The sequence below is a fragment of the Pristiophorus japonicus genome, chromosome 10 (genome assembly GCF_044704955.1).
Source record: "Pristiophorus japonicus isolate sPriJap1 chromosome 10, sPriJap1.hap1, whole genome shotgun sequence".
NCBI classification, from domain to species: domain Eukaryota; kingdom Metazoa; phylum Chordata; class Chondrichthyes; family Pristiophoridae; genus Pristiophorus; species Pristiophorus japonicus.
Window position 1 is genome coordinate 22,400,740 of NC_091986.1, and position 16,325 is coordinate 22,417,064.

The 16,325-nt window shown below is 43.2% G+C and overlaps 1 protein-coding gene across 1 annotated transcript in view; it reads right to left on the reverse strand.

Moving 5' to 3' along the window:
- LOC139274582 (NEDD4 family-interacting protein 2-like) overlaps positions 1-11,292 on the reverse strand; it is a 75,719-nt gene extending 64,427 nt beyond the window's left edge. The window contains exon 1 of the mRNA XM_070891264.1: positions 10,953-11,292. Coding sequence (XP_070747365.1) covers positions 10,953-10,991 — 39 coding nt within the window. The 5' untranslated portion in view covers positions 10,992-11,292. The remainder of the gene's footprint in view (positions 1-10,952) is intronic.
- Positions 11,293-16,325: the final 5,033 nt, after the last annotated feature.

Genomic DNA, 16,325 nt, shown 5'->3' on the forward strand with positions numbered 1-16,325 from the left:
TACAAGATTGTTAATCCAGAAGCATAACAACATAGGAGAGGAGGAGTAATAGGAACAGAAGTAGGCCATTCAGTCCCTCAAGCCTGCTCTGCCATTCAATTAGATCATGACTGATCAGTTCCTCAACTCCACTTACCCACCTTTGCTCCATATTACGATACCCTTTCTATAAGACACCTCGCAATCTCAGTCTTGAAAGCTCCAAATGTCCTAAAATTCACCGTCTTTTGAAAGAGAGAATTTCAAATTTCTACTACCCTTTGAGTGAAAAATTACTTCCTGATTTCACTCCTGAATGGCCTGGCTCCAATTTAAAGATGAAGTCCTCGTGTTCTTGATTCTTCCACCAGAGGAAATAGATTCTCTGTATCTACCCCATCAAATCCATTTAACACCTTGATCAGATTGCCACTCAATCTTCGATACTCAAGGGAATATAAGCCACCTTTATGCAACCTGTCCTCATAATTGAACCTTCTAAGTCCCTGTATCATTCTGGTGAATCTGCATTGCACCCCTTTCAAAGCCAATGTATCTTTCCTGAGGCGTGACAATACTCCGGATGGGTCTGATCAAAGCGCTCGACATCAGAAGCATAACTTCTCTTTGTATTCCAGCCCTATTGAGATAATGGCCAACATTCCATTAACCTTTTTGAGTGCTTTTTGTACCTGTCTTTAAATGACTTGTGTACTTGAACTCCCAAATTTCTTTGCTCCTCAACAGGACCTAACTTCTCACGATTTAGAAAGTACTCCAATTTATCTTTTTAGGTCCGAAGTGGATGACCTCACACTTGCCCACATTGAACTCCATTTATCTGCCATAGTCTTGACCACTCACTTAATCTGTCTATGCCCTTTTGCAACTTCCTGCTCCCATCTGCACTGCCTACTTCCCCTCCTAATTTAGTGTCACTGCAAACTTGGATACGTAGCATTCTATTTCTTCATCAGGTCAGTAATAATTTTGGTGAAAAGTTAAGGCCCCACAACAGATCTGTGAGGACCACCACTTGTCACATTCTGCCAATCTGAATACATACCCTTAGCCTCACTCCATGTCCCCGACCTCCCAACCAATTTACAATGCAAGTCAAAAGGCTACCTACAATTCCGTGTGCTTTCATTTTTGCTAATAATCTTTTGCGTGGAAACTTATCGCATGTCTTCTGGATAGACACTCCCTTGTCAACCTTATTAGTGACATGCATGATGCAAAGCGCTCAAGGTCATAAAAAACTTTGAATCCAAATCAAGTATATTGATTTACCATGTAATACATTTGAACTACCAAAATGCTTGTTTAATCGAATGAAAATGGTTTAAAAACATAAATCTATTAGGACTAGTTATCTATGAAGGAGTTCTCCATTAAAAAAGGTGCAGCATAATTATGCACTATCCAAGAGTGCAGACGGTTATAATATTTTAATCCATATATAGTAATTATGGGCTCAAATTTTCCCCATCCCTTTTTCTGGCGCCCTCACCCGACGTGCGCCGCTTTTGGCCGCCTCCAAGCACGCTGAAAATCTTCCTCCCGATTCTGGCCCTCCCAAGCCTCTCCTCGGTGGTGGAGTTGGGTGGCCCAGTGGATTGGGGGCGGAGCCAGGTCCCAGCGCTGAAAACGGAGCCGGGACCTCTGCACATGCATACTAGAGTCTGCGTGCATGTGCAGTAGCTCCTGGCAGGCCGAATCTGTGAGTGCATGCTGCAGGCTGTGTGGGAGGGGCCCGAAGCACACCGTCCCTAGCCCTGGCCGAATGGGCTTCCTCATCGGCGGCCCGCTGCATTCCCTAAGGTAGGACTTCCATTTTTTATTTGTTATTTACTGATTGATTGCTTATTACTTTGGTCTTGGTGCTTTAGGTGCAGGGGTCCTTCTATTTTTTATTTGCTAATTAATTGCTTATTACTTTTTGTGCGTGGTGCAAATGTACTGCCTTGTTTAGTGCTTGGTGCTTTAAATGTATTTATGCTTCTTTAATGCTGTTGTGAAGGTGTTTAGTGCTTTGCAAGGTCCCCTCCCCCCCTATCTCTGGCTGCCTGCGCTGATTTCTTAAGTCGGCAAGGTTTTTCTGAACGTACAAGAGTGCCCACTTACGCTGGCCTAAGTTAGTTTGGAGAAACTTTTAGCTGGTTAAACTTCCTTAAATGGCCAAAACAGGCGTAAGTGGCTGGTAACGCCCCCTTTTGAAAAAAAAACTTTAAAAAAACCTAACTAACTCACTTACACTGGCGCAAATTAAATGGCCAGAATTGCAACTAAAAAGATACTCCAGAAAAATCAAGTTGCTCCAAAAAAAAACAGAACTCCTGTGGAAATTTGGTCCCAATGATAGTATAGATTTGACATATGTGGATTTACCAATACAAAGACATTTTGATGTGTATGCACATTAATGCTTTTATTTTTAATGAAAGTGAGAATGATTGGACATGATCTTTCCAATCTAAATTTGTGATTTGCATCAACTTCCCATTAAAACAATGGGATTTCGTTGAAGGCGTCTATTTTCAGATGCTCACCTAGTTTTCAATATGCAACTGAAAATCAGTTATAACTTATTCTAGATTATACGTAACTATAAATTATAGATTAAGTTAATTCACAGTAGATTGACTGATTTGTTCAACAATGAAGAAGCTACTTTTTCTCGGAAGAGAGATAGTAGATAAGAGCCCACATATTTGCATGTAAGAAACTGTGTATTTTGCACAATTCAATATAAGAGAAGGAAAATGCTAGATCAGCTCCTGGATCAAGATCTGGACACTGGGGCAAACTAGATGGGCTGAATTTCCTTTTCTTGTTCTTGTATTCTTGGCAGTGGCTAATAACTCACAATTAAAATCTATCTTTTTAAGATACTAGTGGGTCTTGTGTTGAACATAGGAAGTCAAGACCAAATATAGTTTTCAGGTGAAGTGGGGTTGCAGGATGGGAGATAATTGGACCAGAATACAAAGACATAATTCAGTCACCATTTTAAAGTTATTCTTCCTGTTCTTATTTTGCATACTTTGATTTGATATTGCAGGTATTATTTACAGTTAATTAGTCAAACATTCAACAATTTATGAAGCAGAGATGTAGAACTACTTGGAGCATGGGAGCTTCTCTGTAGTACAAATGCAAAAGTGAGCCAGCACAGCACCACTACTAATAGGAGGGTGTAATTAAAGCATGACGTATGCAGTTAACATTACAAAATGTGAAAATATAAATCTATAATGGAAAAACATGACAGTTGAAAGTACGATTGTTAGACAGGGAGTACATGCGGACAAAAGATCTGTAATCCATTATATAGATAGATATTTACCATCGGGTATATCAATAAAGATTTCCTTATGCCCACTCCTGCAATTTAAAAAGACTGCTCCTTTCAACAAAAAAATTGAAACGAAGACTATCTGATCATCAATCTCGCTGTTGAAAAACTTGATTGCAATCTGTGTTTTTTTTAAACCTAGGGTTTATAAACAGTCCGATTGTTGCAGTTTTGGCAACGCACAGTACGAGTGGCTCAGTAGCACCATTGCTGACTGAGCTGGCCACAGCTGCCCACAGCTGCCAGACTGGGCCTGCGGCAGGTGATGAGACGACCAACACGAGGGGAAAAACCGACTTGACTGCGTTCTCACTAATCTATCTGTCACAGGTGCCTTTTAAATGGTAGTATTGGTAGGATTGACCACCGCACAGCCCTCGTGGAGATGAAGTCCCATCTTCACACTGAGGACATGCTCCATCGTGTTGTGTGGCACCATCACCGTGCTAAATGGGATAGATTCAGAACAGATCAAGCAGATCAAAACTGGGCATCCATGAGAGTCTGTGGGCCATCAGCAGCAGGAGAATTGTATTTCTCCTCAATCTTAACCTCAAGGCCCAGCATATCTCTTACTTACAATTACCATCAAACCAGGGGACGAACCCTGGTTCAATGAGGAGTGCAGAAAAGCATTCCAAGAGCAGCACCAGGCATACCTAAAAATGAAGTGCCAACTTGGTGAAGCTACAACACAGGACTACATACTTGCTAAATAGCTGGAACAACATGTTACAGACAGAACTAAGCGATCCCACAACCAACAGATCGGATCAAAACTCTGCATACCTGTAGTTGTGAATGGTGGTGGGCAATTAAACAATTAACAGGAGATAGGCTCCATGAACATCCCCATCCTCAATGATGGTAGAGCCCAGCATTTGAGTGCAAAAGACAAGACTGAAGCATTCGCAACCATCTTCAGCCAGAAGTGCCGAGTGGATAATCCATCTCGGCCTCCTCCATAGGTCCCCACCATCACAGAAGTCAATCTTCAGCCAAATCGATTCACTCCACGTGATATCAAGAAGCGGTTGAGCGCACAGGATGCAGAAAAGGCTATGGGCCCCCGACAACATCCCAGCTGTGGTGCTTAAGATGTGCTCCAGAACTCGCCGTGCCTCTAGCTAAGCTGTTTCACTGCAGTTACAACACTGGCATCTACCCCCCAATGTGGAAAATTGCCCAGGTATGTCCTGTTCACAAAAAGCAGAACAAATCTAATCCACCCATTTACCACTCCAGCAATCCACTCTCAATCATCAGCAAAGTGATGGAAGGTGTCATTGACAGTGCTAGCAAGCGGCACTTATTCACCAATAGCCAACTCACCCATGCTCAGTTTGGGTTTCACCAGGACCATTTGGTTCCAGACCTTATTACAGACTTGGTCCAAACATAGACAAAAGAGCAGAATTCCAGAGGTAAGGTGAGAGTGACTGACCTTGACATCAAGGCAGCATTTGAGTCTGGCATCAAGGAGCACTCGTAAAATTAAAGTCAAGTCAATGGAAATCATGGGGGGGGGGGTAAACTCTCCACTGGCTAGAGTGTTACCCAGCACAAAGAAATATGGTTGTGGCTGTTGGAGGCCAATCATCTCAGCCTAATGACATCGGTGTAGGAGTTCTTCAGGGAAGGGTCCCAGACCCAACCATCTTCATCTGTTTCATCAATGGCCTTCCCCCCATCATATGGTCAGAAGCGGGGATGTTCACTGATGATTGCACGATGTTCAGTTCCATTTGCAACTCTTCAGGTAATGAAGCAGTCCGTGCCAGCATGCTGGACGACATTCAGGCTTGGGCTGATGAGTGGCGACTAACAGTCGCACAACACAAGTGCCAGACAATGACCATCTCCAACAAGAGAGAGTCTAACCACTGCCCCATGACATTCAACTGCATTACCATCGCTGAATCCCCCACCATCAACATCCGAGTGGGGGGGGTACCATTGATCAGAAACTTAACTGGACCAACCACATAAACACTGCGGCTACAAGAGGTCAGAGGTTGGGTTTTCTGCAGCGAATTACTCATCTCCTGACTCCCCAAAGCCTTCCCATCATCTACAAGGCACACGTCAGGAGTGTGATGGAATATTCTCTCCTTGCCTGGATGAATGCAGCTCCAACAACATTCAAGCAACTCGATACCATCCAGGACAAAACATCCCGCTTGATTGTGATTCCATCCACCACCTTAAACATTCACTTCCTTCATCACCAGCACTCCCTGTGTACCATCTACAAAAGCACTACAGCAATTCGCATAGGCTTCTTCAACAGCACCTCCCAAACGTGTAACCTCTACCATCTAGAAGGACAAGGGCAGCAGGCGCATACCAACACCACCACACACAAGTTCCCCTCCAAGTCACACACCATCCTGACGTGGAAATATATCGCTGTTCCTACATCATCGCTGGGTCAAAATCCTGGAACTCCAACCCTAACAGCACTGTGAGAGTACCTTCACCACATGACTGCAGTGGTTCAAGGCGGCTCACCATCACCTTCTAAGGGTAATTAGGGATGGGCAATAAATGCTGGCCTTGTCAGCAATGTCTACATCCCATGAATGATTTTTTTTTAAACTTACTTTTGTACCTTTTTAATGTTATTCTTCCTGCTTACCATACTCCACATGTCACTGATTGGGAAAAAGTTAACAAGCAATTTTTCCCCCAGCTGTTCTTCAGCCAGCTTCAAGGTGGTGTCTGGGGAGTCCCAGGACCACACGTTTGAAAAATTTCCCTTCTTTCCTCTAAGAAAGTACATAGACTCCACTTAGTTATTTCACTAATGTCTATGAACACATCCCAGATATGCGAGTTGGTATTGAGCATACAAATTGTTTCGGGGAGGAGGAAAGAGGAAGTTAAACTCCTGGACCGGTGCTGATCACACAAGAGAAGACTTTTCAAAACCTACATTCTGCTTTGAGCATATTCTGGAATCTATATTTGTATGAATAAAATCAAAATCTGAAAAACTTTATCATCACACAAATTTCACTGACTAACGTATTTTAATTGAAGTGTTTGGTTGTACTGCACATAAATAAATCAGGAGATGTTTAATCTGTATAACCAATACTGACACAAAAATCACATGAATCTGAGAATTTAAAAGTAGTAGCTTGGCTTGTTCAGTTTTTGTCTAATAAATACCTTCAGTGTATTCTGGATTTGTTTCACACAGGCATTTCTACCCATCTCACATAGATTGAAAGCCATACGTTTTTACTTCCTCCTTAAATCAGAATGCCTCCATTTTTTTGAAATGACTTTCATAAATGCAATTCACTGTTCTTTATACATCAATGAAGATGCCAGTATAGCCTATAATTTCCACAATTTTAATTGACGTTAGTGGTTTTAAATCTGTACAGATATTTCTGTTATTTTTGTTTATATAGAGTTCAGGAGCAAACAAATTCTAGCCAACTATCTCACCAGATAACTACATTAAATCACATTTACCAGGAAGGACCAAGGTCTAATCGCCAGATTATGAGGAGTTAGCAAATTTCAGCTATGGCAAAAAAAAAATAAGGGACTACAATTAATCTAATTCCTGAGCCAAGAAGTAAAAAACTTGTTTCCTAGTCCTCAAGGTTGCCCCACGAACTATAAGTGCATATCCATGAATTAAGTTAAAACAGGGTCAGGCTCAATAATCAAACAACATCCCTATCTTCCAGACTCAAAGCCTAGCCTCACACATTAAGGATGACAACTTCATTTAGGTACTAAAGACCCAATGGTTATGTTCAGCATTTATCACCACTGCAGAAAAAGCTGTGGCTAACCAGACACTGGGCCCAAATTTCCCCAACCCCTTTTCCCAGGCGCACTCTCCTGAGATGCGCCGACTTTGTGCGCTCAATACGGCGCCAAAAAACTTACTAACAATTGTGGCCGCTCTGCTGTGTGTCCCGGGTCCTGGCACGGCATTTCTCGTGGAGTGGGGGGGCGGAGCTACAGCCCTGCGCCGAAAACAGTGCTGGCAGCTGTCCGCATGCGCAGCAGAGCGTTTGCGCATGTGCAGTAGCTCCTCCCATGATGGTGATGCCTGCAGCATGGGACCCAACGCGTTCCGCCCCTGTCCTGTGTTGGGGGGGGCGGGGGAGTTTTGATCGGGGCGGGGGGAGGAGGAGAAGAGTTTTGATCGGGTGGGGGGGGTGGTGATCTTCAAAGATTTTCCAGTACTTTAATATCTAGCTATCTTTACTAAAAATTCCCTATCTGCAGTATCTTACAGCTCACCCACTACTGCATAGAATTCTAAAATATTACTAATTATCAGAGTCACACTACACAATGCTGAACACCAAAATTTAAGTTTACATTTTGACATCCTTTTTTTGTTAAGTCTAACGTTTTAAATTCCTAAACCTCGTCAGGGCAATTCTTTGGTGCTGCAGAAGTCAAAATCGAATGTGGTGCGATGCCGCACACGGATCCATTAGGTGAGAGCATTGGTGCTCTTGATCTATTATTTACAAAGAAAACCCTCCCCTTGCTTAAGTGGCCCATATACTTCAGCCTTCATTACAGGATCATTTTTATTCTTGTAAAAACCCCATACTCAGTTTAATTAGGCTGATAGCACCGACACCCAGTCCAGTTTCACTGCTTGGGATTTTTTTTTAAACTAGCATTCCTATCATGATGCTGTCCATTTGGAGGCTACCTGCACTGATTTCTTAACTCACCACAAGGGTTTTCTGTGCAGCTGCAAGTGGCCACATACGCTGGCCTAAGTTAGTTTGGAGCAACTATTAGCTGTCCAAACTGGCTTAAATGCCCAAAACAGGCATAGGTGGCTGGTAACGCTCCCCTTTGGAAAAAAAAACAAACTAAAAAAATCCTAACTAACTCACTTACACTGATGCAAATTAAATGTGCAGAATGGGGATTTTTAAGATACTCCAAAAAAATCAAGTTGCTCCCAAAAAAAACAGAACTCCTGGCCAAATTTGGGCCCAGAAACTATAGGGTTAGTTAATGCATTGGCAAAGATCTGGTAGCCTTTTGATAAGAGTTTACAGAAGCCTGGCTCTTGGTTGAACTGTTACAAGTTCAATCAGATAAAAACTATTTTTTTTAAACTGTACAGCCCTAATTAGCAGCAGGAGTTTGGAGCCAGATTATTGACAGTAAACATACCAAGCACTCACTCTTGATACAAAGTGCTAAGTACATCTGGATTTTCAGTCAAAAGAAAATCAATGTGATTAAGTGGATCAGGTGGTCTTAAGATATGCTGGAAAGTTTGAGCCTGGATTTTGAAAGTTATTTTTCATACGTTATTTCAAAAGTAATGAGAACTTTGAAGAAAAAGGATGTCTGTAAATAGAAATGCTACATTACAACAGTAACTACATTCCAAAAGTACTTCATTGTGCTTTGAGATGTCCGGTGATCATGAAATGTGCTATATAAATCCAAGTCTTTCTTTCTTGACCATGTCTGAACTCAATTCAGAGAGCGCGAAGAAAGCTGTTTGTAAACCACAAACAGCGCTCACTTGCCACTAACTCCATCCCTACCCTAACCATTCTCTCAAGCCAAACAAACCGTCTGCAAGCTTGGCGCCCTGTTCAACCCTCAGCTGAGCTTGAAACCTCATATTCTATCCATCAACAAGACCACTAACTTCCACCTCTGCAAGTTGGCCTGCCTCTTGCCTTCCATTGGCAAAACTGTTAAACAGCTCTTTATAATTTCCAGATTAAATGCTGTCTTTACTGGCCTACCACCCACTCTCCTTTTGAACTTGTCCAAAACTTTCACATGCACCAACCCCACTCAATCATCATCTCCATCTTTGCTGACCTACATAGGCTCCTAGCCATGAAAATTACAATCCTCATCCTCGTTTTTTTTTAAATCACCCATGGCCATGTCCTTCCCTATCCCACTAATATTCTGAGCCCTATATCCATTGCGAAACATACTGTTCCTCTTGACTCTGGCCATATGTTAATTCCCCCTCCTTGTACTCCACTGCTGATGGCAGAGTATTCCATCACCTCGATCCTACTCTCTGGAATTTGCTCCCTAAATCTGCCTCTTTACCTCTCTTTTATCCCTTCAAAACTTTCTTAAATCCCATCTTTTCAACAGGTTTATCATGATCGCTCCCAATCTAGTGCACCATCTGTTTCCTTCTGCCTACTAAACAGCACTTTGGAATATTTATTTACATTAAATGCACTCTATCAAGAAATTGCTTTTCCAAATTCAGTCCAGAGAGGAGTGCTTCTGACAGCTAAACGTATAATATAACAGAATAAATTCAGAAAGATGTCATGTGAAATGAGAAAAAGAGGATGAACCCAGGAAAGAAAAGGACCAGAATAGTTTTGGAAAGCAGCTCAACAGTTACACAAGTAAACAGATCATGTTTTCATATTAATGCTATCGAAGATGTAAACAGGACACGTCGACTGCTGCTACCTGTTATTTCACTAAATAAACCAAAAAAAGGGCTAAGCATGTACTGCAATCCTCAAAGCTGAATATTGCTGATATTCTATTATGTTGAATCCAGCTAATGCAGTGATACATTAATTCTGAATGGAGTTAAACAAATCGATCACCATTAACATTGTATTATTATAATTCATTAATCAGCAAGAGATAATAAAATGATTAACTGTATTAATTCTTCAGACAGCAGTATCTTTGGAATGAGCCAAGAGTTAAAATTGATCTTTTAGTTTAGGATAATATCATAATGTTCAAAAGCCAAGTTGAGTGTCATTTGTAACATCTTTGTTTGACAAACTAAAATCACAATCCATTAGTCTTGCATTATTTTCAAGAAATGGAGCTCCATGACTCACTAGTCTAATAAATGGTTCAGTCAAGAGATTCTTGTTTTAGCAGCATTTCTCCCCAAAAGGATTTGAAGTTAATAGCGACTTTGCTTTTGAAATTGTATCTTCGCACAAGAAATCTGACAGTGCAAGAAAATCTGATCCGTCAGTGCAGGGTATCAGTCCCAAACACCACCTGTCATCTGCCTTTGAACCAACTCCAGCTGCCTCACTCTGGAAGTACATTGCAGGAGGCACACTCACTCACACACACACACACACACACACACACAAGGACAACATCTCCTCCTCCACACACACACAGAAAAAAAACTGACAGCCGCTGCTGCTCGGTGCAGTGGATTACCAGAACCGATGGGGGGGGTGGGGTAAAAAAACACAAAAACTGTACAATATCCTGCCATTAATGTTTTTTTTTGAAAAAGAAAGAGAATTAAAAGCATTTTTGCATTTGGTGTGGCTCGGTTCAACAAAAAAAAAAAATCAGCATTTAGAACCTGCCCCTGCCATTCCGGGGGAAGGAGGAAGGCAGTAAATGAGCAGAGGGACAAGAAACACAAAAAATCCTCAAGGGGAGGTTACAAAGGGCGCTCTCAGGCAAGCAGGGGAGAAAAAAAATCCATCGCACGGTTCGGCACCAAGTGGTTGCTTTAGTCCCGGGGTACGTTCGCTCGCATTGCTCCGGGTTCTGACACGATTATAATAATAATAATAATAATAATGTTTTTTTTTTAATGTGTCTCTGGATGTGAAGGCGCACTCACCACTTGGTAGCGGCTGCAGGCCTGGTGATGCTCCATCATCGTCGCTCCCTCAGCGTCCCGGCACAACACACGGCCGTCAACCCACTCGGCGCCTTTCTCCCCGCACCACCAACGCCGTCCGATTCCCGTCCTTCTTGACGTTTTCCACAATCCGTTTGTTTTCTTCTCCCTCCTCCCCCACCACCACCACCACCACCACCACCTCTCTCTCTCTCTCTCTTTCTTTCTTTCTTTTCTCCCGCCCGCCCCGATTCAACGCAACAATCTCGCTCGAGCGGCCTCGCCAGACCAACGGTTGTGAGATGGGATGTGACGCATGCGCGAGCGACGTCACGGCGCAGGCCACCACCACCCGGCCCGGCCTGGCCTGGCCTTTGTGACGTCACCCGCGTCTGTTTCCTCGGAACTTCCCCTGCTCTCCGCTTGACGTCATGTGTTTCCCAGCGAGATGCAACAAATGTGCTGAGTTGGGGGGGAGAAAAGTGCGAACATTTCGGCGCTTGTAGGAGGGGAGGGGTTCTTTTTCCTATCCGGTCCCTACTTCCTCTTTGCAAACACTGCACGTCCGGGGTGGGGTAACCTCGAACTGCCGCCGATGATAAGGTCCCTTGTGTGGAGGATGCTTCCACGCTCAAAAAAAAAGGATGAGTTCATAGGTGTTTCAATGCAGGACCTAATATTCCAGGTCCCGAACAACATGTTGAAGGGTGCATTGTGCCCTTGCGTGGATTTTTTTTTTTAAACGCGTGCTGGCCATTGCACACCGGCCACCACGCGAGCTTGAAACCATGTCGGTGATTCGAGCGTGGGCAGGCACAGCAGGAGTGGCGAGGTCGGGGCGCAGGAGCGGCAAGAGATCGTGGAGCGACGTCATCGGGACACAGGAGAGGCGTGAGTTCGGGGCCCAGAAGAGGCGAGGGCCCAGGGGCGGCACAGGCCAGCCCACACTGCAATATGTGTGCGCACTAGGTCCATGCAACAGAGCTGGTCTCCATGTCGTCTTGGTTAATCCGTGCCACTGGACCAAAACCTCTGAACAGTTATAAGGAAGTTATGATGAACTTTTTCTAAAACATCGGTTCGGCCTCAACTGGGGTATATTGTGTACAATTATGGGCACCGCACACTTTAGGAAGGATGTGAAGGCCTTGGAGAGGTTACAGAAAAGATTTACGAGAATGGTTGCAGAGATGAGGGACTTCAGTTACGTGGATAGACAGAAATTGTGGTTGTTCTCCTTGGAGCAGAGAAGGTTGAGAGTCGAGGTGTTCAAAATCACGAGGGGTCTGGACAGAGTAGATAGAGAAACTGTTCCATTGGTGGAAGAGTCAAGAACCAGAGGACACTAATTTAAGGTGATTGGCAGAAGAACCGAAAGTGACATGAGGAAAAACCTTTTTACGCGGTTAGGATCTGGAATGCACTACCTGAAAGGGTGGTTGAGGCAGATTCAATCGTGGCTTTCAAAAGTGAATTGGTTAAGTAACTGAAGGAAAAAAATTTGCAGGACTAAGGGGAAAGGGCAAGAGAATGGGACTAGCTGAAGTGCTCTTGCAGAGAGCCGGCACAGGCCAAATGGCCTCCTCTGCTGTAACCATTCTATAATTCTAATCATAGAACGGTACAGCACAGAAGGAGACCATTCAGCCCCATCGAGTTTGTTCTTTTGAGGACAATCCAGTTAGCCCCACTCCCCCTGCTCTTTCCCCATATCCCTACAATTTTTTTTCTCTCAAGCATTTATCCAGTTACCTTTTGACTCAGTATCCACCACCCCATCAGGCAGCTCATTCCAAATCCGAACCACTCGTAAAAAGCTTTTTCTCATATGGCCTCTGGTTCTTTTGCCAATCACCTTGAATCTGTGCCCTGTCATTATCAGCCATTGGAAACAGTTTCTCTTTATTTACTCGATCTAACACTTTCATGATCTTAAACACCTCTATCTAATCTCCTCTGATGGAGCCAAATTTACCCCCACCCCAAAAAAATGCTAAATGAAAGAAGAAAGCTAAAATTTAGTAATAATAATAGGAAATGCTGGAAATACTCAGCAGGTCAGGTAGCATCTGTGGTTCTACTGAGTATTTCCAGCATTTTCTGTTTTTTATTTCAGATTTCCAGTATCCGCTGTATTTTGCTTTTGTATTGGAACTAAAGTTTAGTTACTGGTACTGAAAAACTCGCTTTCTGAAAGTATTGGTTCAGATTTCTTTAACATTGGCTCCTTTGGAAACATTAATTTTCAGGTTGCTCGTTCTGCCACTTAGTTTGTTACTGCAGCTGGAAAATGAAACACTCCCAATCAATCATTCTGCTAAGGTGCACAGTTAAACATGGAAATTAGGAAGCTGCTGTCCAAGTTACCCTGCTCCTCCACAGACGTCGCTACACTGGCACCTTGATGATAGATTCGGCATTGAAAACCATGTAAGGGCGTGAAGTTACTGTACTTACCCGCAAGCTATCCACTAAACACGCCAGAAGAAGTTAGGGCTGGTGCATTCAGGTGTAAGTGAATTTTTAATGCATGATAGGTCACAATTACTGCCCAACAACCTCTCTGGTCCTGAAATTTAATTTTATAAGTGTGGAGTCTCATTTCTTCAGAATGTAATTCGTGTAGGTTGATTTTAAAAAAAATCAAAAACAAAATGTTTACTTTTACTTTTTCTGCCTCTTTTATATCTCTCTCTTAATACCATTTTTCTTTCCTTCTCATTATTTCACTTTCTGTACATGATTTTACAATGAATTTAATCTAATTTATATTTCCTGGTTTAGACTCTACGTGGCTTAGTGAGGATTCTTCAATCTGATTGGTTGCAGAGCCACAGTATTGCTTGGCCTGCTTACACACGCCACAGATCCCCTGGAGAGGGTCTCTAAATACCGCAAGTTATTACTCAAACTCTCGCAAAAAGTATGTAGACAGCGGTCAGTGTGATTAATGCCGAGCCTTCACCGCTGACTGCAAAATCCAGGTCATTGGCTTCGGACTCTGCCACAAACTCCGTTCCCCAGCCACCGACTCCAACCCTCTCCTTGGCAATTGTCTGAGAATTAGACCGTTCACAACTTACAACTTTGGTTTTGTTTTTAACCCCAAGATGCGCTTCCGATCACACATCCGTTCCATCACCAAGATTCCTACTTCCACCTCCATAACATTGTGTGACTCTGCCACTGCCTCAGCTCATCTGCTGCTGAAGCTCTCATCCAGATCATTGTAACCTCTAGACTATTCCAGCACTCTCCACCCTCCATAAAAATGAGCTCATCCAAAACTTTGGTGCCCATATCCTAACTCACACCGATTCCTGTTCAACCATCACCCCTGTACTCGCTGACCGACATTGGCTTCAGATCCGACAATGCCTCAATTTTAAAATTCTCATCCTTGTTTTCAAAACCATCAATGGCCCTGGCCCTCCCTATCTTTGCAACCAACTCCAGCCCTACAACCCTCCAAGATCTCTGCGCTCTTCCAATTCTGGCCTCTTGCACTTCCTGGATTTTAATTACTCCACCATTGTCAGTCGTGCCTTCAACTGCCTTGGCTCTAAGCTCTGGAATTCCCTCCCAAAACCTCTCTACCTCTATCTCCTCCTATAAGGCACTCCTTAAAACCTACTTCTTTGACCAAGCTTTTGATCATCTGACCTAATATCTCCTTATATGGCCCAGTGTCAGATTTTGTTTGATAACTCTTCTGTGAAGTGCCTTGGATGTTTTATTATGCAATATAAATGCAAGTTGTTGTTGTTATTATTGTTGATGTTCTCAATACCATTCAATTTTGAATTGATAGATTAGGACAACTAGGAGCAAAGTCGAGCAGTTATTCTGTCAGATAATTCTTCTGAAAGAAAAAAAAAATTCAGGGCTACGGGCAAATGGCAGGGGAGTGGGACTAGCTGAGGTGCTCTTGCAGAGAGCCGGCATGGGCTCGATGGGCCGAATGGCCTTCTACCATGTTGTAACCGTTGTATGATTCTATTCTATGATTCTATTTGGTGGTCAGTGCACGACAGCCACTATCCATCATCAGTTTTCTCAGCATATGTTTCAAGTATAAGTATCAAGGATTTTACAAATCATGTGGAGCACTATATAAATACAAGTTGTTGTTGTTGTTATGTGTGCTTCAGGCATTGTCTTTTTTGGAGCAGTAGAAGGGGGTTGTTAGTTTGTCGCTACACTCTAACTTTCTTGGGGGATGGTCTGGGTATGGGTGAAAGAAAGAACTTGCACTTAGCACCTTTTGCAACCATCTCAGGATGACTCAAAGAGTTTGCAGCCAATGCAGTACTATTCTGAGCATAGCAAGGTCCCACAAACACCAATAAGAGACATGACCAAATATTCTCTTTTTAGTGATTTAGTTTGAGGGATAAGTATTGGCCAAGCCACCAGGAGAACCTCCTTGCTCTTCTTCGAATAGTGCCATGGGATCTTTTACGTTCACCTGAGAGAGCAAACAGGGCCTCGGTTTAAAGTCTCATCTGAAAGATGCCACCTTCGATGCACTGAAGTGTCAACATAGATTGTGTGCTCAGGTCTCTGGAATGGTACTTGAACCCACAACCCTCAGACTCAAGTGAGAGTGGTACCACTGAGACAATTTTTGTCTGATTACACTCCTGTGAGGCATCTTGGGACGTTTTACTACCTTAAAGGTGCTATATAAATGCAAGTTGTTGTTGTTTATAAGTGTGTGATGCATTTGAGTTATATGAGCTTCCAAGAATTGGCTCAAGACCAATGTTCCCAATAAGGTACATCCTCGCACCTCTCTGCCGTTCCCACTCATCTCGAGACCGGCTTTCTCAATGTAAAGTTTTGGCGCATGCGTGAAACTGAAGGGGCCGCGCACCCCAAAAAAGTAAGCGGGAACATTGCTCAAGACTGCTTAGTATTTCCTGAGTTTCAGACAGAATCCGTACATCACCTTTATGACACGCATATATATGTCCAAGAAATATTTCACCTACATGTTTGTTGTGGGCAGGGTTGTGCTCTACCATGGGGGGGCATGAACAGGAGGAAATGCATTGTCTTTAGAGAGCTAGAGGCCAGAGGTGAACTCAAAAATCTGTTGTCAATGGGAGCAGAAAACCACTCCTGACATACAAAAGCTAAATATAATAAGCAGGGAAACAAGCCAGGAAAACTGCACACACCTTACCATAACGTGCAGACCAGGCACAACAATTAGGAATGCAGAGGGCAAACGAACCTCCAAACCTGAGTTGGCTTTCCTCCCATCCTCCACCCTGCATAAATTTCAGTTCGTCCAAGAATATGCTGTTGTATCCTATCCAACACCAAATTCCATTCACCCTGTGCTCCCTGACCGACATTGCCTCCCAA